Source organism: Capra hircus, chromosome 11 (genome assembly GCF_001704415.2).
Source record: "Capra hircus breed San Clemente chromosome 11, ASM170441v1, whole genome shotgun sequence".
NCBI classification, from domain to species: domain Eukaryota; kingdom Metazoa; phylum Chordata; class Mammalia; order Artiodactyla; family Bovidae; genus Capra; species Capra hircus.
In genome coordinates this window covers 3,418,056-3,438,522 of record NC_030818.1, presented here as the reverse complement: position 1 = coordinate 3,438,522, position 20,467 = coordinate 3,418,056, and the positions used below count along the sequence as shown (strand labels likewise).

Genomic DNA, 20,467 nt, shown 5'->3' with positions numbered 1-20,467 from the left:
CTTTGATGAGATGCTGTTAAAGGTAGGATGGTGTGTGATGTTGTAGTGGCCTTTTCAATGATGCAAAAACTATTGTTTCCGCATTCTTTTTTTTTCCCAAAGCAACTGGCAATAAAGAGCTTTAAATTCCAGATTCATCAAATAGCAAAAGCAGTTTTACTCTGTGTATGACTTGGTGATGAATTCATTGTTTTGAAAGAGCTAAGGGTAAAGTTATCTGGTCCGCTGAAAACTGAACATGCTGGTTAGCATCTTGTAATGAAGAGCTGCCAGGGCAACCTCTCTGCTCAACACTTCATTTCCAAGGTGATATATTTGCTGCTGGTCCAGGAAACATGAAAACCAAAACAGCATTGTGTTCCAGAAGAAGAAACAGCCCATACATAAGTCATGAATGAAACAAATGGCTGGGACGAAACCAAACAATGCTTTACAATTCTACCCAGACAGACGTGGCCGTACACGGGACACTGGAGTAAAAGTAAATTAAAATTCTCAGTGAAGTAGGTTAAGATTCATGTTTCCTTTTCAGCTCCATTCTACTTTTTGTCTACTTTTCAAAAAAACTGTTAGGTCCAAACATAAAAGCTGTATATCTCACCCAGAGGGTTTATATTTTTCAATCATTGTTTTCCCATTCTTTTCTTTAGTTGAGGGTCTCTTCCAGTTAGAGAAAATAGTAAATAAAAGATACAAGTGTGCTTTGAGGGTGAAACTGGAATTTACTGCAGCATTATTCCCTTCATTGTCATGATTCTTGCTCCTATCAATAATGGAATGAGGAGAGCATGTGTGTGCTAAGTGCTCACAGGCTTGTGGTGAGAATTTGTGATGCCACAGAAGGCCCTGAGCATGAGTGCCCATGGTGGAAGGCACAGGAAAAAAATACATGTCCTGTTTCGTTGGCTTTGCTTTCTAAACAGAACCCTCAATACTCTTCCATTTATTTTCCTTCTTAAAAATCACTCAACATGTTTCTCTCTCTCAGCCCAATGTGGTTCTCTTTCCCTCCCTCTTTTTGACTTTTTCCTTTGGAGACTTTTATGATGGAAAAGATGCCACTGTATTTAGGAAGAGAAGGTAAGCAAAGGAGGATCATAATTTCCCACAAGTTCTCTCTGACCTTTGATATTGAATGATATTCTCTCATGACTCGTGACTCTGACCTAGAGGCTTTTCAGACATTTCTGCAGCTCCACACTGCCATCCATTAGCAAGGAGCCATAAACTGCCAACCAAACAGAGGCCAATTTCTTCTCAGCTTAGAAGCAAAAATGCTTAAGAGCTTCTCCCTCTACTTTTCATTGTCTTTACAAATGATTTTTTCCCAATGGCTGAAATACATTTCTATTACAACTGTACAAGACATTAAATGGATTACTTTCTATGTAAGCAGGAAATGAAAAGTACATCAAGCAGGGACATATAGAAAATCACTTTTACCTCATCAAAGACTTTGGAAACAACGTGCTTGTCTAGAACAGGGACATAGGTGGAGCTATGAGGAATGGCAGCCATGGACAAAGCATCCATGATAGTGAGCTTCTTGGCCGCCAAGCCGTGGATTTTGAGCCAGGTTGCTGAAGACATTTCTGCAGAACTAAGAACATGAGACTGTGACGTTTTAAGACATATCAAACAAAAACATAACAAGCCTGGCCTAGTAAAATTGAAGTACTCACTCTTGGTCATAAACTTGGCTTCCTTCTCGAGTCAATCTTTTTAATGACTTGTCATCTGGAAACTCATTTGTCAGCAGGATGCCCATTTCTGTAGAAAAGAAAATGGAAGCTGTATAATTTCCTCACATGTGGGGTTCATATCAAAATGCAAAAGGATCACACTCATCTCTGGGTTCAGTTGTGTCTGAGGACTAATGAATGGACTTTATTTCCAAGAGCTTATCTCTCAGAGTGGGTTATAGGCAAGATGAATTTGCAATGGACACTAAAGGCTGATGCATGGGTAATAGGTACTCACATTGTTTAACTAATCTACCTCACCCCATACCCACTGAGATCTCTCTCTGTGGAAGGATACTGCTGCTATTGCTGCTAAGTCACTTCAGTCGTGTCAGACTCTGTGTGACCCTATAGAGCCAGCCCACCAGGCTCCCCCATCCCTGGGATTCTCCAGGCAAGAACACTGGAGTGGGTTGCCATTTCCTTCTCCAATGTATGAAAGTGAAAAGTGAAAGTGAAGTCGCTCAAGTCGTGTCTCACCCTCAGCGACCCCATGGACTGCAGCCTACCAGGCTCCTCCGTCCATGGGATTTTCCAGGCAGGTGTACTGGAGTGGGATGCCATTGCCTTCTCCTGTGGAAGGATGAGACGGACTCATTCTCTCACACTCCAGAAAATGTATCTTCTAAATGTCAAATAAGAATGTCATGAGCCAATAATTATTCAGTGCTGCCCTCATTAGACTCCCCCCAGACTACATAGGACAGCCTCGTTCAACATAGCAGTTTTTGACAGTTTAGTCCCTGATTCCTCAGCTCTATGTGGAAAACCAAAATCCCTACTAAGTCCTATTTAGTTGTAAGTTCAAATTTTCAAACTATTATTTGGAATTTTTAATGTCTATTTTTATAGAAGCTTGGATTTACAAATGAAAAGCAATATTAGCTAATTGAATTAGTAGAAGAAGGGGTGTTTGGGAGTGAGCTAGTTAAATGCCTAAGAAATTACATCCCAGTCATCATATGGTAATCCTTTTAAAGGACTGTGCACGTAGAAGATTTAGGAAATATGGCAGGTTAATTAAAATTGAGGAAAAGGCACCCCACAGATCAGCACTGAAGAACACAGGGTTTGATTAAGCTATGGCTCAATAACAGCAGGTATAAATTTGTCCCTCATGCACTTTCTCCTACTTAAGGGGTTGTGCGGATGTGCGTGTTTAGCTGGGGGCTTATTATTTATTAACCCTATGAAACATAGGGAAAAGTGCTACAGGAATTAAAATGTTAGGAAATTAAGTCTTTAAATTTACTATTTTAAAAATAATGATATTATCAATAAAAACTAAGTGGAAAAGTCAAACTTTCCTCATATTTAGCTCCCATAAGGCTGACAATATAGATCAGAGAGGTGCTCGTCAGATGATACCACCTGTGAATGAATGGAAGAAAATAAACCAACTGTGAAGTACTAGGTTTTCAAATTCAAAACACGGAGTGGCCGCCAGCACCACCGGTAGTGCCAGTGGTTACATGAGCCAAGGGTGTATTAAACAACCAGGGAAGGATAAATGCAAGTCTGGCCCTAAGGAAGTCCAGCTCACTAAAGCAAGACAACCTGGCTTACAAGGGAGTCCTTCGAAGAGGTATAAACCTAGACTCACTTAAAAATGATCTGTATCCTCTCAAACTCTCTCTCCTCAGCTCTTTCAGGAGAAGACGCACTGGGGAGGGGAGACCAGCTTGGGCTTCCTGATGTATAGACCCTCAATAGCTTACCCCTGTCACTTGGCATGTTCCAGCTGCTAGAACTGGAAAGCCTGTCCCTCCTCTCACTGCAGGCTGAGCTCTTGAGGGTGGTCAGCTGGCTTCTGAGCAGGCTGGTTTTGGTTGGTTCTGTGGGTGTCACAGGGAGAAGGGTTAAAGGAATTTGGGATGGAAGGAGGTGCTTCAGGAGATGCAGCTATGTCCTTGGAGACTTTAAAAAGAAAGCAGGTTTAGTCTCCCAACCCTCAGGGGGACAGTGCTGCCACCAAGTAGATGCTGTGTAATGGTGGATTCTACTGATCTGAGTTCAAGCTCTGCCCCTCTCGGATAGAGATCTGCTTCTGAGTTCCTTCAGCTTGTTGGCAGAAATTATTTCCTTGTGGTTGGAGGACTTAGGTCCCTTTTCCTTGCTGGCTGTTACGTAGGGGTCTCAGCTTCTTAATCACCCCCATTCCTATTCATGGACCCCTCCATCTTCAAGCCAGCAATGGCACACTGTTTCCCCTCTTGCCCCAAATCTCTCTGACTTCCTCTTCTGCCACCATCTGGTAAAAGCTCCCACATTCAGGGGCTCATGTGAGTACACGGGGCTCTCCTAGGAACCCTGACTGAGGATCACATAACATAATCAAGGGAGTGATGTCCATTACCTTCACAGGGTGCACGGTTTAGAGCGGGACCTCTCTGTAGGTCATTTTAGAAGCTCTGCCCACCACAGCTGCTGTCTACACTTTTATTTGTATTCTTTTCTACCCTCTGTTGGGCCCTTTCAAATAGCAAGTAGACACTCAGTAAATAATGACATTGAATCTGTGTGCTTTAGATAGAGCAGGGTTCCCCAATCTTTGGGATCTAATGCATAATGATCTGAGGTGGAGCTGATGTAATAATAGAAATAAAGTGCACAAGAAATGAAATGCATTTGAATCATCTGCAAACCATCCCCGCTCCCCCAACCCCAGTCCGTGGAAAAATGGGTTTCCATGAAACTGGTCACTGGTGCCAAAAAGGTTGGGGATTACTGCTTCAGAGGATAATGCATTTGCACCAAGATATTTGATTACTTTTCCCATGGGATCACAGAAACCACACTAATTGTAATTGTTGTCTGTACTTTGTGATCTGGAGGCCTTTATGTAGTACCAAAGCTTTATGTAGTATTCGTAAACAAAATGTGTCCTGTTTTCAACAAGAAGGGACTTATCCTTTCTTGCAAGAAATTAGAGTGAAAATTAGCTAATAATCTGCATTGCCTTAAACACAGAAAGATAACCCCAGTAGTTTCCATGTGTGGAGTTAGGAGTGTGCTATGTGATAGTCACTGTTTTTCTAGGCAACAAATAGGGTGATTCCTGTCTCCACTGCCTCTGTAACAAGGAATTTGGAAGGATGAATTTTCTAGGGAGCTGTGTCTGTGAGCAAAAGAGACAAATGATCCACATAGGAGAGGTGAACTCCTGTTCCTCACTATACCAGCAGGCCATCTTGGTCAAAATTGCTGGGTAGAAACAACAGATGTGTCCAAATGAAAATGAAATTTAGCTCCCAAAGTTTCCAGACATGAAAACTCTACTATTCCCAAACGGCAAATAATGAGTGAAGACATATTTATCTGGCAGTGGATTCAAGCATTTAACTACTCCCCCAGCTCTGTATAGTCTAACACCACATTTCATCACTATTCTAAATTAAAAATTGAATCAGAAAAAAATTTGGCACAGGGCTGCCTAACAATAGCAACAATCCCAAATCTAAGTGAAATGGTGCAAGTGACAAAAGGCCATTAAAACATTTAGGATGAGTAGCGGGTAGCATTTCTAGCAAAAGTCAGGTTCACTGGAACGACCAGGCAGGAATGGCAAAAGGGATGCTGCCACACGAGTGGCCAGAATGGGAATCCTCTTTGTCCCCATGGGCTTAAGACAGAGAGACTAGGGCAAATGGACAGATCATGAAAGAGGGACCAAGCTACAGCAAATACTTCTTTGGTCTCTGTGGGTATAACGCTCTCCTCCTCTGCCCAGAGACATGGGGAAATAAAAGAGACAGTGTGTATGGCAGAGGAAGCCATCACAACCTTCCTCACTGAGAGACGTATAGCCTCCTGGCCTGGGGAGACTCCTCCGGTCCCTCAGGAAGCACCATAAAGGGACCAGTGGGAGCCACAATAACACCAGGTAACCAAGCACCAAAATGATACCACAAAGGCTGTGAAAATGAAATGACCATTAGAACCCAAAAGAGCAGGCCAAAGTGAGACTTATGTGTCAAGTTTAAACAGGACAACTGCTATCTAAAATAAAAGATATAAATAGCAGCCAGGGTCCCTAACATAAAAGAACATTCAGGAAACTATAAAAAAAAAATCATCCATCATATCAGGAATCAAGAAAGTCACACTTTGAAGGAGAAAAAACAATCAAAGGATGTTAACACCATAATGAATCAGAAGCTGGAATTCTCTGACAAGGATCTCAAAGAAACTGTCAGAAAAATGGTTCAGCCATTAATTATAAAATTCCCTTGACACAAATAGAAAAATCTCAGCAAAGAAATAGAAGTTATAAAAATTTCTAAGTGGAAATTGTAGAATTGAAAAATAACAAATGAAAAACATTTTGGGTGAACTTAACAGCAGAGTGAAAATAGCAGAGGGTAGTATCAGAGAACTTTGGGAACAGGATAATAGAATTCAGCCTATTTTAACAATAGAGAGAAAATACAACAAGAAAAGATAAACAGAGCCTCAGGGGTCTGTGGGATAACAGCAAAATATCCAACATTCATATCATCAGAGTTCTAAGACACAGAGGATAAAAGTGGGACTGAGAGACTACTTGAAGAAGTAATAGATGAAAGTGCCCCCAATTTGGTGAAAGATACAACATACAAATCAAGAAGCTGTGCAACCCCAAACAGAATAAACCCAAGGAAATCCATGCCAAGACGCATTATAGTTAAACATTTGAAAATTAGAGACAAAGAAAAAATTTAAAAAGCATGCCAGAGAGAAAGGAAGCAGTACCTAGAAGGAAGCAGCAGTTTGAATCTGAGCAAATTTCACTTTTAAAGTGTAGGCAGCCTGAGAAAGAGGCACTATGTTTTCAGCTACAGACAGGAAAGAACAATCAGCTGCAAATTCTGAACAAGGCAAAAATGTCCTTCAGGAATGAGGAGAAAGTAAAAAACATTCCTAGACAAAGAAAAAAATTACTGTGGCCAGCAGACTTCCCCTTGAAGACTGAACACAGGAAGTTCTTCAAAGAGAAAGTAAATGAGAAAAGAAGGAATTTTGGAGAATCAGGAAGGAAGAAAGAACAAAAGAGAAAAATACAGTAAATACAATAGATTATCTGTTCTTCATGAGATTTATATTCGATGATTTAAACAAAAGTTACAGCATCACCTGATACTCAAGCCAATGACATTGAAAACTAGGGACAGCAAAGAAACCTAAACTGAAGGAAGATCTCCACACTCACAAAAAAACTGGTAAAATGTTGATACCAGAAGAGTGTTGTAAGTCACATTTATAGGCTGTTATACTCAGAGAAACCATTACAAAAACCATGCAAAGAGTTACACTCAAAAGCACTGGAAATAAACACCGAGGCCAAGAGGGAGATTTTCTAAACATATGAGGCTGCTTCAACATTTGAAAGCAATCGATGTAATCCACCATATCAATAGACTAAAGAAGAAATATCATATGATACATGATCTCTCATTTGATGGGGCTTCCCTTGTGGCTCAGCTGGTAAAGAATCCTGCAATGCTGGAGATCCGGTTCAATTTCTGGGTTGGGGAGATTCCCTGGAGAAGGGAAAGGCTACCCACTCCAGTATTCTGGCCTGGAGAATTCCATGGACTGTACAGTCCATGGGGTTGCAAAGAGTCAGACCCAACTGAGTGACTTTCACTGTTCCCTGTTCCCTGGTGCCTCAGTGGTAAAGAACCTGCCTGCCAATGCAGGAGATCCCTGGGTGGGCAAGATGCCCTGGAGAAGGAAATGGCAATCCACTCCAGTATTCTTGCCGCAGAAATCCCATGGACAGAGGAGCCTGGCGGGTCACAGTCCATAGGATCAAAAAGAGTTGGACACAACTTAGCCACTAAGCAACAACATATCATTTGACATAGATACAGCATTTGACAAAATCCAGTACCAATTCATGATAGAAGCTCTCAGAAAACTGGGAATGAGGGGAACTTCCTCAACAAAGAGTATGTACAAAAAACCTACAGCTAAAATCATATTTACTGGTGAAAGATTGAATATCTTTCCCTTTTAAGACCAGGATAAAGGCAAGGATGCTCACTCTCATTACCTTTATTAAATATACTACTGGAAATTCTAGCTTTTGCAGCAAGGCAAGAAAAAGAGATAAAGCCAGAAAGACTGGAAAAGAAGATAAAACCATCCCAATCTGCCGATAACATATTGTATATGTGAAAATGGTAAAAAACCCACAAAATCAGAAAACCTAGACCCACTAAGTGAGTTCTGTAAGGTTGTCCATTATGGGATCATCACACAAAATGTATCACATATTGCTACACTAACAATAAACATATGATAAGCTATATTAAAAAACCAATACCATTTGTAATTGTTCCAAATACAGTAAGTCCTCTATATATGAACAAGTTCTGTTCTGAGAGCCTGGAAGTGGAGCAGCCATTTGTGACCATGAGAGTGAACTCTCAAAATTCACCAATAAAAAACAAACGATGCTTATAGACTATGCACAAAGCCCATGTGTGCAGACATTTAACTGAGGAGGATCTAAGGACTGCAGATGAGCACGTAAAAAGATATTCCATATTACTAGTCATTACGGAAATGCAAGTAAAAATCACCATGAGATGTTACACGCCTATCAGAACAGTTAAAAAGTGTGTGTGTGTATGTGTTCAGTCGTGTTTGACTCTTTGCAACCCTATGGACTGTAGCCTGCCAGGCTCCTCTGTCCATGGAATTTTCCAGACAAGAACACAGGAGTGGATTGCCATTTCCTCCTCCAGGGGACCTTCCCAACACAAGAACTGAACCCACATCTCCTGCATTGGCAGGCGGATTCTTTAGTGACTGAGTCACCAGGGAAGCCCCTGAAAATAAAAAAAATATTTATGACAATCTATACCAAGTTTGCTGAGCGCCCAAGAATTGATGCTTCTGAACTGTGGTGTTGGAGAAAACTCTTGAGAGTCCCTTGGACTGCAAGGAGATCCAACCAGTCCATTCTAAAGGAGATCAGCCCTGGGTGTTCTTTGGAAGGAATGATGCTAAAGCTGAAGCTCCAGTACTTTGGCCACCTCATGCAAAGAGTTGACTCATTGGAAAAGACCCTGATGCTGGGAGGGACTGGGGGCAGGAGGAGAAGGGGACGACAGAGGATGAGATGGCTGGATGGCATCACGGACTCGATGGACATGAGTTTGAGTGAACTCCAGGAGTTGGTGATGGACAGGGAGGCCTGGTGTGTTGCGATTCATGGGGTTGCAAAGTCAGACACGACTGAGTGACTGAACTGAACTGAACTGATACCAAGTTCCGGCAAGAATGTAGAGAAACTGAATCACTCATTGATTACTGTGATAATATGAAATGGCACAGCCACTCCAGCAAATAGTCTGGCAGCTTCTTATAAAACTAAACATTCAATACTATATGAATCAACAGCTGCACTCCTGGGCTTTATCTTAAAGAAATGAAAAATTATGTTCACACAAAAATGTTTAGAACTGCTTTATTCGTAATAGCCCCAAACTAGAAACAACTCAGATGTCCATCAACAGATGAATGGTTAAACCAACTCTGGAGCACCCATATCACATGCTACTACTCTGTAATGAAGAGGACTGAAGTGTTGATACCTGTAAAAAATTTGGATGAGTCTGGGGCAAATATGTTGAGTGAAACAAGCCAAAACCCACAGGTTATGAGTTGTATGATTCCATTTACATAACGCTTTTGAAATGACAACATTTTAGAAATGGAGAACTTAGTAGTTCCCACTAGATGGGAAAGGGTGTTGGAGGGAAATGGGTGTTGTTATAAAACAGCAAGGTCAGGGATCTTTGTGGTGATGGAAATGTTCTGTATCTTGACTGTAGGGAGGGGGGGATATGAAATCACACGCGATAAAATCAGAGAAGTACACACACACACACGAACACATGTAAAACTGGGGCATCTGACTAAGATTGTGGATTGCATCAATGTCAATATCCTGGTTGCAAAACTGGACTTTTTTTTTTCCAACATGTGACCGTTGCGGGTAGCTGGGTGAAGAGCAGGTATACAGGATCTCTCTGTATGATTTATCACAAGTGCACGGGAATGTACAATTACTTCAATAATAACTTCAGTTTAACAAACACAAGTTTAGGCTTCTTTTAAAATGTTATGAGGCTTTAGCTTTATTCCTCCTTTATTCCTGTTAATACATTCTTGCACTGAAGGAAAACCAGTCATGAGATTCAAACATTTTGTTTACAGATACCTGCGTGGAGCACTTTCTTTCTCTGAATCTTTTGACTTGATGGGTCCTCTGGTATTTTTGGCATTCGTGATGATTTGACATCAGCATGAGGTTTTGCACATTTTTCTGGGGTTGAAACCATGGAACAAATTTCCTTTTGATGCCTGTTTTAGATTAAAAAGTAGACAAAGATGATGAAAGAAAAAATGTGGGAACTTCCTGTGTTCAGTCTTTAAGGGTAGGTCTGCTAGCTACAATTAATTTTTGTCTAGGAATGTTTTTATTTTCTCTTTGTTCTGATGGGCATTTATTAAATGCTTAATTTGCTAATAGGAAGACAGTGAATTTCGATGAAGAAATCCTGACTAGTACATATTTTCAACTTCTTTCCACTTTGCTATCACAAATCTGCCTGCAATGTGGGAGACCTCGATTCAATCCCTGGGTTGGGAAGATCCCCTGGAGAAGGGAAAGGCTACCCACTCCAATATTCTGGCCTGGAGAATTCCATGGACTGTATAGTCCATGGGGTCACAAAGAGTTGGACACGACTGATCAACTTTCACTTGAGGTTAATAATCCAGCCCTTAAAAGAGATTCTATTTTATGTATATTTATTTAGAATCAGAGAAGGAAATGGCAAGTCACTCTAGTATTCTTGCCCAGAGAATCCCAAGGACAGAGGAGTCTGGTAGGCCACAGTCCATGGGGTCACAAAGAGTCTGACACAACTGAGCAACTTTCACCTTTTCTTTCACTTCTAAGTAAAAAGATATACTCCTGTTGGGGCATTTCTTGTTTGTCATTTTTAAATTGAACTATAGTTAATTTACAGTGTTGTGTTAGTTTTAAGAGCACAAAGTGATTCAGTTTTATATATATACACATTATATATATATATTATACATATATATGTTATACATACATTATACATATATATACACATACACATATATATACATTTTTCAGATTCTTTTCCATTATAGGTTATTAAAAAATATTGAGTGTGCTATACAGTAGGTCCTTGTTGTTTACAATAGGGAAGCCCAGAATAAAGTTATTCTGTTTTATATATAATGGTGTATATCTGTTAATTCAAAACTCCTCCCACTGTTAATCCCAAACTCCCCCCATTCCCTACTATCTCCTTTGGTAACCATAAATTTGTTTTCCATTCCTGATAGAATATTTATATGCTGTGATACATGAATGCTATGATGTCTGAATATCTGTACAATGTAAAATCATGTAAGATTTGACACATTTACTGAGTGCTGGGGTGGTTTTGATTTTAGACATATTATTAATAGCATATAGCATGGGAAAGACGTGAAAAATCATCTATCTCAAATCCTACGACCACATCATCTTAACGAGGAAGAAACTGAGACCCACAGCAATCAACAGGTGTGGAGAGAAGTTAAGGATTCACCAAGGTCCAAGAGTGAAGTCCAGCCCTTGAGCCTCCTGCTGCTGCTGCTAAGTTGCTCAGTCGCGTCCAACTCTGTGCGACCCCATAGATGGCAGCCCACCAGGCTCCTTCGTCCCTGGGATTCTCCAGGCAAGAATACTGGAGTGGGTTGCCATTTCCTTCTTCAAAGCATGCATGCATGCTAAGTCGCTTCAGTCGTGACCCTGAGTCAAATCTTCACAACAGCGCACCCCTACTCTGCTCTGTCACCTTCGTGTGTTGTGGTGGGGGTGCAGGATATCCACATTGGGTGCAGGTGAGACATCCTTAAGGATCACACCGGATTTGAGAACCTGCATATAAGGATGAGTATGTGAGGCTTCCTTGGCAGTCCAGTGGTTAAGACTCTGCACTTCCACTGCACAGGTTTGATCCCCAGTTGGGGAACTCAAATCCCATATGTAATGCCATTTGGTATGACCAAAAAAAATCAAAATTTAAAAAAGGATGAGTTTGTGGCTTCTGTAAGCCAATCATTAAATTGTTAGATTATGAGTTCCCTTTGCTTAAACAAAAATCCTAACATAATCATACTATGTGATGTTTTAAAAGAACTCTCACAGAGGCGGTCCTAAGATGGCAGAGGAATAGGATGGGGAGACCACTTTCTTCCCCACAAATTCATCAAAAGAACATTTAAACGCTGAGTAAATTCCACAAAACAACTTCTGAATGCTGGCAGAGGAACATCAGGCACCCAGAAAAGAGCCCATTGTCTTTGAAAGGAGGTAGGAAAAAATATAAAAGACAAAAAAGGAGACAAAAGAGGTAGGGAGGGAGCTTACTCCCGGGAAGGGAGTCTTAAAAAGAGAAGTTTCCAAACACCAGAAAACACTCTCACTGCCAAGTCTGTGGCGAGCCTGGGAAGCACAGAGGGCAACATAACTGGGAGGAAAAATAAATAAATAATTAAAACCCACAGATTATAAGCCCAACGGTAACTCCCCCAGCAGCGAAGCAGCGCAGACGCCTGCACCTGCCACTAGCAAGCGGGGGCTTGGCAGGGAGGCGCAGGCTGCTGCTTAGACTAAGGATCTGGCCTGAATGCCCCGAGGGCAATCTGAGCGAACTAACTTGGGTTAGCAAACCAGACTGTGGGATAACTACCACGGGAAAAGCCAGCCCTAACCTAAGACACTGCCAGGCCTGCGCACAGAACAAAGGCCTGAACAGAGATAGCCGGCTGCAGACCATCCCTCTCTGGTGACAGGCAGCCAGAGCCAGAAGGGGACAATCGCAGCCCCAGAGAGACATTATCTACAAAACTGTAAGCAGGCTTCTTTGCTAACTAAGACTTCTTGGGGTTCTGGACGGTCAACATCCACCTGAGAAGGTGTGCCGGTTGTACACCCAGAAAACTGAGTGGCAGGGATGGGGGAGGCGATAACTCGCAGTGACCGCGTTTGCCAAACACCTTGTCACCTGAGCTGCTCGGACCTGGGAAGAGCACAAAACACAGGCCCAACTGAGTCTGGGCCTCTGAGGACTACCCGAGTGCCTGAACCTGAGCGGCTTAGACCTGGGAGGTGCATGCAGCCCAGGGCTGGCCTTGGACGATTCCCGGCGGAGCAACCTAGAGCCTGAGCACTGTGGGCAGGGAGGGTACACGCGCCATGGGCAGGGGCAGGCCCAGTGTGGCTGAGGCACTGCGAACACACGCCAGTGTTATTTGTTTGCAGGGTCCCTCCCTCCCCACAGCGCGACTGAACAAGTGAGCCTAAAAAAAGTGTCCACCACCACCCTCTTTGTGTTAGGGTGGGAATCGGACACTGAAGAGACCAGCAAACAGAAGAAGCTAAAACAGAGGGAACTGCCTTGGAAGTGACAGGTGCAATAGATTAAAACCCTGTCATTAGTACTGACTACATAGGAAGGGGCCTATAGAACTTGAGAAATAAAAGCCGGACCAAGGAACTATCTGAAAATAAACTGACCCCATAGTACCCACAACACCAGAGAAAGTCCTAGATATATTTTTACTATTTTTATGATCATTCTTTTTAATTAAAAAAATTTTTTAAGTCCTCTATTACTCCTTTAATTTTCACTTTTATAACCTACTATTACTTTGCAAAAAAAAAGATCCAATTTTTTAAAAGCAAACTTAATATATACATATATATTTTATAATTTTTGTGACTTTTTTCCTCTTTTTTTTCTTCTTTTCTTGAATATTATATTTTTGAAATTCCAAACTCTACCCTAGATTTTTAATCTTTGCTCTTTGGTATTTGTTATCAATTTTGTACCTTTAAGAACCCAATCTTCAGTACCCATTTTTACTTGGGAGCGAGATTACTGGCTTGACTGCTCTCCCCTCTTTGGACGCTCCTTAGGGCTTCCCTGGTGGCTCAGAGGGTAAAGTGTCTGCCTACAATGCAGGAGATGTGGGTTCAATCCCTGGGTTAGGAAGATCCCCTGGAGAAGGGAATGGCAACCCACTCCAGTACTCTTGCCTGGAAAATCCCATGGACTGAGAAGTCTGGTAGGCTACAGTCCATGGGGTTGCAAAGAGTCAGACATGACTGAGCAACTTCACTTCACTTCACTTTTCTCCACCAGGTCGCCTGTGTCTCCTCCCTACTCCCTCTCTTCTCTACCCAACTCTGTGAATTTCTGTGTGTTCCAGACGGTGGAGAACACTTAGGGAACTAACCACTGGCTGGCTCTGTCTCTCTCCTTTTGATTCCCCCCTTTTATCTTCCTGGCCACCTCTGTCACCTTCCTCCCTCTTCTCGTCTCTGTATAACTCCATGAACATCTCTGAGTGGTCCAGTTGTGGAGTGCACATAAGGAAGTGATTACTGGCTAGCTTGCTCTCTCCTCTTCTGATTCCACCTCATCTCATTCGGGTCACCTCTAACTCCCTCCTCCCTCTTCTCTTCTCCATGTATCTCTGTGAACCTCTCTGGGTGTCCCTCACTGTGGAGAAACTTTTCATCTTTAACCTAGATGTTTTATCAATGGTGCTGTATAGAAGGAGAAGTCTTGAGACTACTGTAAAAATAAGACTGAAAACCAGAAGCAGGAGGCTTAAGTCCAAAGCCTGAGAACACCAGAGAACTCCTGACTCCAGGGAACATTAATTGATAGGAGCTCATCAAATGCCTCCATACCTACACTGAAACCAAGCACCACCCAAGGGCCAACAAGTTCCAGAGCATGACATACCATGCAAATTCCCCAGCAACACAGGAACACAGCCCTGAGCTCCAATATACAGGCTGCCCAAAGTTACTCCAAAACCACTGACATCTCATAACTCATTACTGGACACTTCATTGCACTCCAGAGAGAAGAAATCCAGCCTCACCCACCAGAACACCGACACAAGCTTCCCTAACCAAGAAACCTTGACAAGCCACCTGTACAACCCCATCCACAGCGAGGAAACTTCACTATAAAGAGAACTCCACAAACTGCCAGAATACAGAAAGACCACCCCAAACTCAGCAATATAAATGAGATGAAGAGACAGAGGAATACCCAGCAGGTAAAGGAACAGGATAAATGCCCACCAAACCAAACAAAAGAGGAAGAGATAGGGAATCTACCTGATAAAGAATTCCGAATAATGATAGTGAAAATGATCCAAAATCTTGAAATCAAAATGGAATCACAGATAAATAGCCTGGAGACAAGGATTGAGAAGATGCAAGAAAGGTTTAACAAGGACCTAGAAGAAATAAAAGAGTCAATATATAACGAATAATGCAATAAATGAGATCAAAAACACTCTGGAGGCAACAAATAGTAGAACAACAGAGGCAGAAGATAGGATTAGTGAATTAGAAGATAGAATGGTAAAAATAAATGAATTAGAGAGGAAAAAAGAAAAACTAATTAAAAGAAATGAGGACAATCTCAGAGACCTCCAGGACAGTGTTAAATGCCCCAACATTCGAATCATAGGAGTCCCAGAAGAAGAAGACAAAAAGAAAGACCATGAGAAAATACTTGAGGAGCTAATAGTTGAAAACTTCCCTAAAATGGGGAAGGAAATAATCACCCAAGTCCAAGAAACCCAGAGAGTCCCAAACAGGATAAACCCAAGACAAAACACCCCAAGAGACATATTAATCAAATTAACAAAGATCAAACACAAAGAACAAATATTAAAAGCAGCAAGGGAAAAACAACAAGTAACACACAAGGGGATTCCCATAAGGATAACAGCTGATCTGTCAATAGAAACTCTTCGGGCCAGGAGGGAATGGCAAGACATACTTAAAGTGATGAAAGAAAATAACCTACAGCCCAGATTACTGTACCCAGCAAGGATCTCATTCAGATATGAAGGAGAAACCAAAAGCTTTACAGAGAAGCAAAGGCTGAGGGAATTCAGCACCACCAAACCAGCTCTCCAGCAAATGCTAAAGGATCTTTTCTAGACAGGAAACACAAAAAGGGTGTATAAACTTGAACCCAAAACAATAAAGTAAATGGCAACAGGATCATACTTATCAATAATTACCTTAAACATAAATGGGTTGAATACCCCAACCAAAAGACAAAGACTGGCTGAATGGATACAAAAACAAAGACCCTATATATGTTGTCTACAAGAGACTCACCTCAAAACAGGGGACACATACAGACTGAAAGTGAAGGGCTGGGAAAAGATTTTCCATGCAAATAGAGACCAAAAGAAAGCAGGAGTAGCAATACTCATATCAGATAAAATAGACTTTAAAACAAAGGCTGTGAAGAGAGACAAAGAAGGACACTACATAATGATCAAAGGATCAATCCAAGAAGAAGATATAACAATTATAAATATATATGCACCCAACATAGGAGCATCGCAATATGTAAGACAAATGCTAACAAGTGTGAAAGGGGAAATTAACAATAACACAATAATAGTGGGAGACTTTAATACCCCACTCACATCTATGGATAGATCAACTAAACAGAAAATTAACAAGGAAACACAAACTTTAAATGATACAATACACCAGTTAGACCTAATTGATATCTATAGGACATTCCACCCCAAAACAATGAATTTCACCTTTTTCTCAAGCACACACGGAACCTTCTCCAAGATAGATCACATCCTGGGCCATAAATCTAGCCTTGGTAAATTCAAAAAAACTGAAATCATTCCAAGCATCTTTTCTGACCACAATGCAGTAAGATTAGCTCTCAATTACAGGAGAAAAACTATTAAAAATTCCAACATATGGGGGCTGAACAACATACTGCTGAATAACCAACAAATCACAGAAGAAATCAAAAAAGAAATCAAAATATGCACAGAAATGAATGAAAATGAAAACACAACAACCCAAAACCTGTGGGACACTATAAAAGCAGTGCTAAGAGGAAAGTTCATAGCACTACAGGCATACCTCAAGAAACAAGAAAAAGTCAAATAAATAACCTAACTCTACAACTAAAGCAACTAGAAAAGGAAGAATTGGAGAACCCCAGAGTTACTAGAAGGAAAAAAATCTTAAAAATTAGGGCAGAAATAAATGCAAAAGAAACAAAAGAGACCATAGCAAAAATCAACAAAGCCAAAAGCTGGTTCTTTGAAAGGATAAATAAAATGGACAAACCATTAGCCAGACTCATCAAGAAACAAAGGGAGAAAAATCAAATCAATAAAATTAGAAATGAAAATGGAGAGATCACAACAGACAACACAGAAATACAAAGGGTCATAAGAGACTACTATCAGCAATTATATGCCAATAAAATGGACAACGTGGAAGAAACGGACAAATTCTTAGAAAAGTACAACTTTCCAAAAATGAACCAGGAAGAAACAGAAAATCTTAACAGACCCATCACAAGCACAGAAACTGAAACTGTAATCATAAATCTTCCAGCAAACAAAAGCCCAGGTCCAGACAGCTTCCCAGCTGAATTCTACCAAAAATTTAGAGAAGAGCTAACACCTATCCTACTCAAACTCTTCCAGAAAATTGCAGAAGAAGGTAAACTTCCAAACTCATTCTATGAGAGCACCATCACCCTAATACCAAAACCTGATAAAGATGGCACAAAAAAAGAAAACTATAGGTGAATATCACTGATGAACATAGATGCAAAAGTCCTTAACAAAATTCTAGCAATCAGAATCCAACAACACATTAAAAAGATTATACACCATGATCAAGTGGGCTTTATCCCAGAGATGCAAGGATTCTTCAATATCCACAAATCAATCAATGTAATACACCACATTAACAAATTGAAAAATAAAAGCCATATGATTATCTCAATAGATGCAGAGAAAGCCTTTGACAAAATTCAACATCCATTTATGATAAAAACTCTCCAGAAAGCAGGAATAGAAGGAACATACCTCAACATAATAAAAGCTGTATATGACAAACCCAAAGCAAACATTATCCTCAATGGTGAAAAACTGAAAGCATTTCCCCTAAGTCAGGAACAAGACAAGGGTGCCCACTTTCACCACTACTATTCAACATAGTTTGGGAAGTTTTGGCCACAGCAATCGGAGAAGAAAAAGAAATAAAAGGAATCCAAATTGGAAAAGAAGAAGTAAAACTCTCACTGTTTTCAGATGACATGATCCTCTACATAGAAAACCCTAAAGACTCCACCAGAAAATTACTAGAGCTAATCAATGAATATAGTAAAGTTGCAGGATATAAAATCAACACACAGAAATCCCTTGCATTCCTATACACTAATAATGAGAAAATTGAAAGAGAAATAAAGGAAACAATTCCATTCACCATTGCAATGAAAAGAATAAAATACTTAGGAATATATCTACCTAAAGAAACTAAAGACCTATATACAGAAAACTATAAAACACTGGTGAAAGAAATCAAAGAGGATACTAATAGGTGGAGAAATATACCATGTTCATGGATTGGAAGAATCAATATAGTGAAAATGAGTATACTACCCAAAGCAATCTATAGATTCATGCAATCCCTATCAAGCTACCAACAGTATTTTTCACAGAGCTAGAACAAATAATTTCACAATTTGTATGGAAATACAAAAAACATCGAATAGCCAAAGCAATCTTGAGAAAGAAGAATGGAACTGGAGGAATCAGCCTGCCTGACTTCAGGCTCTACTACAAAGCCACAGTCATCAAGACACTATGGTACTGGCACAAAGACAGAAATATAGATCAATGGAACAAAATAGAAAGCCCAGAGATAAATCCACACACCTATGGACACCTTATCTTTGACAAAGGAGGCAAGAATATACAATAGAGAAAAGACAATCTCTTTAACAAGTGGTGCTGGGAAAACTGGTCAACCACTTGTAAAAGAATGAAACTAGAACATTTTCTAACACCATACACAAAATTAAACTCAAAATGGATTAAATATCTAAACGTAAGACCAGAAACTATAAAACTCCTAGAGGAGAACATAGGCAAAACACTCTCTGACATACATCACAGCAGGATCCTCTATGACCCACCTCCCAGAATACTGGAAATAAAAGCAAAAATAAACAAATGGGATCTAATTAAACTTAAAAACTTCTGCACAACAAAGGAAACTATAAGCAAGGTGAAAAGACAGCCTTCAGAATGGGAGAAAATAATAGCAAATGAAGCAATTGACAAACAACTAATCTCAAAAATATACAAGCAACTCCTGGAGTTCAATTCCAGAAAAATAAACAACTCAATAAAAAAATGGGCCAAAGAACTAAACAGACATTTCTCCAAAGAAGACATACAGATGGCTAACAAACACATGAAAAGATGCTTAACATCACTCATTATCAGAGAAATGCAAATCAAGACCACAATGAGGTACCATTTCATGCCAGTCAGAATGGCTGCGATCCAAAAGTCTATGAGCAATAAATGCTGGAGAGGGTGTGGAGAAAAGGGAACCCTCTTACACTGCTGGTGGGAATGCAAACTAGTACAGCCACTATGGAGAACAGTGTGGAGACTCCTTAAAAAACTGGAAATAGAACTGCCTTATGACCCAGCAATCCCACTGCTGGGCATACACACCGAGGAAACCAGAATTGAAGGAGACATGTGTACCCCAGTGTTCATCGCAGCACTGTTTATAATAGCCAGGACATGGAAGCAACCTAGATGTCCATCAGCAGATGAATGGATAAGAAAGCTGTGGTACATATACACAATGGAGTATTACTCAGCCATTAAAAAGAATACATTTGAATCAGTTCTAATGAGGTGGATGAAACTGGAGCCTATTATCCAGAGTGAAGTAAGCCAGAAAGAAAAACACCAGTACAGTATACTAATGCATATATATGGAATTTAGAAAGATGATAAGGATAACCCTGTATGCGAGACAGCAAAAGAGACACAGATGTATAGAACAGTCTTTTGGACTCTGGGAGAGGGAGAGGGTGGGATGATTTGGGAGAGTGGCATTGAAACATGTATAATATCATATATGAAATGAACTGCCAGTCCAAGTTTGATGCGGGATACAGGATGCTTGGGGCTGGTGCACTGAGATGACCCAGAGGGATGGTATGGGGAAGGAAGAGGGAGAGGGGTTCAGGATGGGGAACAAGTGTATACCTGTGGTGGATTCATGTTGATGTATGGCAAAACCAGTACAATATTGTAAAGTAATTAGCCTCCAGTTAAATAAATTTATATTTTAAAAATTTTTTAAAAAGTAAAAAAAATAAATAAAAGAACTCTCAAAAAGCACTGTAGAAAGAAATGGTAAAGAGATCCAGCAGAGCACCCAAGAGGACCTCTGTGATGGGGAAGTGGGTGCTTTGCCATGCTCACTTGTCTCCATCTTTTTCTGCATTGTACCACCAGTCCATGACCAATGACTCTGAGTAAAGGCCTTGCACCTTCTCTAGATCATTGCGTCCTTGCTCCATTTCCTTAATTAAAAGAGTCAGATCTTCATTCTGCCAAAATAAGTAAACACATTGCAAGATTATACGAAAGTTCAGATTCCAAACATTTCTAACAAAAAACCAAACTGTATCAGGAAAAGAAAAATCTAAAGAATTTCATGTAGTTCTTATTTATTTTTTAGACAGCCTAATTGAGGTGTGGCAGAAAATGAAGAGGAACTAAAGAGCCTTTGATGAGAGTGG

At 40.5% G+C, this 20,467-nt stretch overlaps 1 protein-coding gene across 1 annotated transcript in view; it reads right to left on the bottom strand.

The window, feature by feature from the left end:
- VWA3B (von Willebrand factor A domain containing 3B) overlaps window positions 1-20,467 on the bottom strand; it is a 187,590-nt gene that overhangs the window by 62,727 nt on the left and 104,396 nt on the right. Inside the window, exons 15-19 of the mRNA XM_013967429.2 lie at window positions 20,148-20,275; window positions 9,955-10,097; window positions 3,461-3,577; window positions 1,683-1,770; window positions 1,444-1,600 (exon numbers count right to left, since the gene is read on the bottom strand). Coding sequence (XP_013822883.2) covers window positions 1,444-1,600; window positions 1,683-1,770; window positions 3,461-3,577; window positions 9,955-10,097; window positions 20,148-20,275 — 633 coding nt within the window. The remainder of the gene's footprint in view (window positions 1-1,443; window positions 1,601-1,682; window positions 1,771-3,460; window positions 3,578-9,954; window positions 10,098-20,147; window positions 20,276-20,467) is intronic.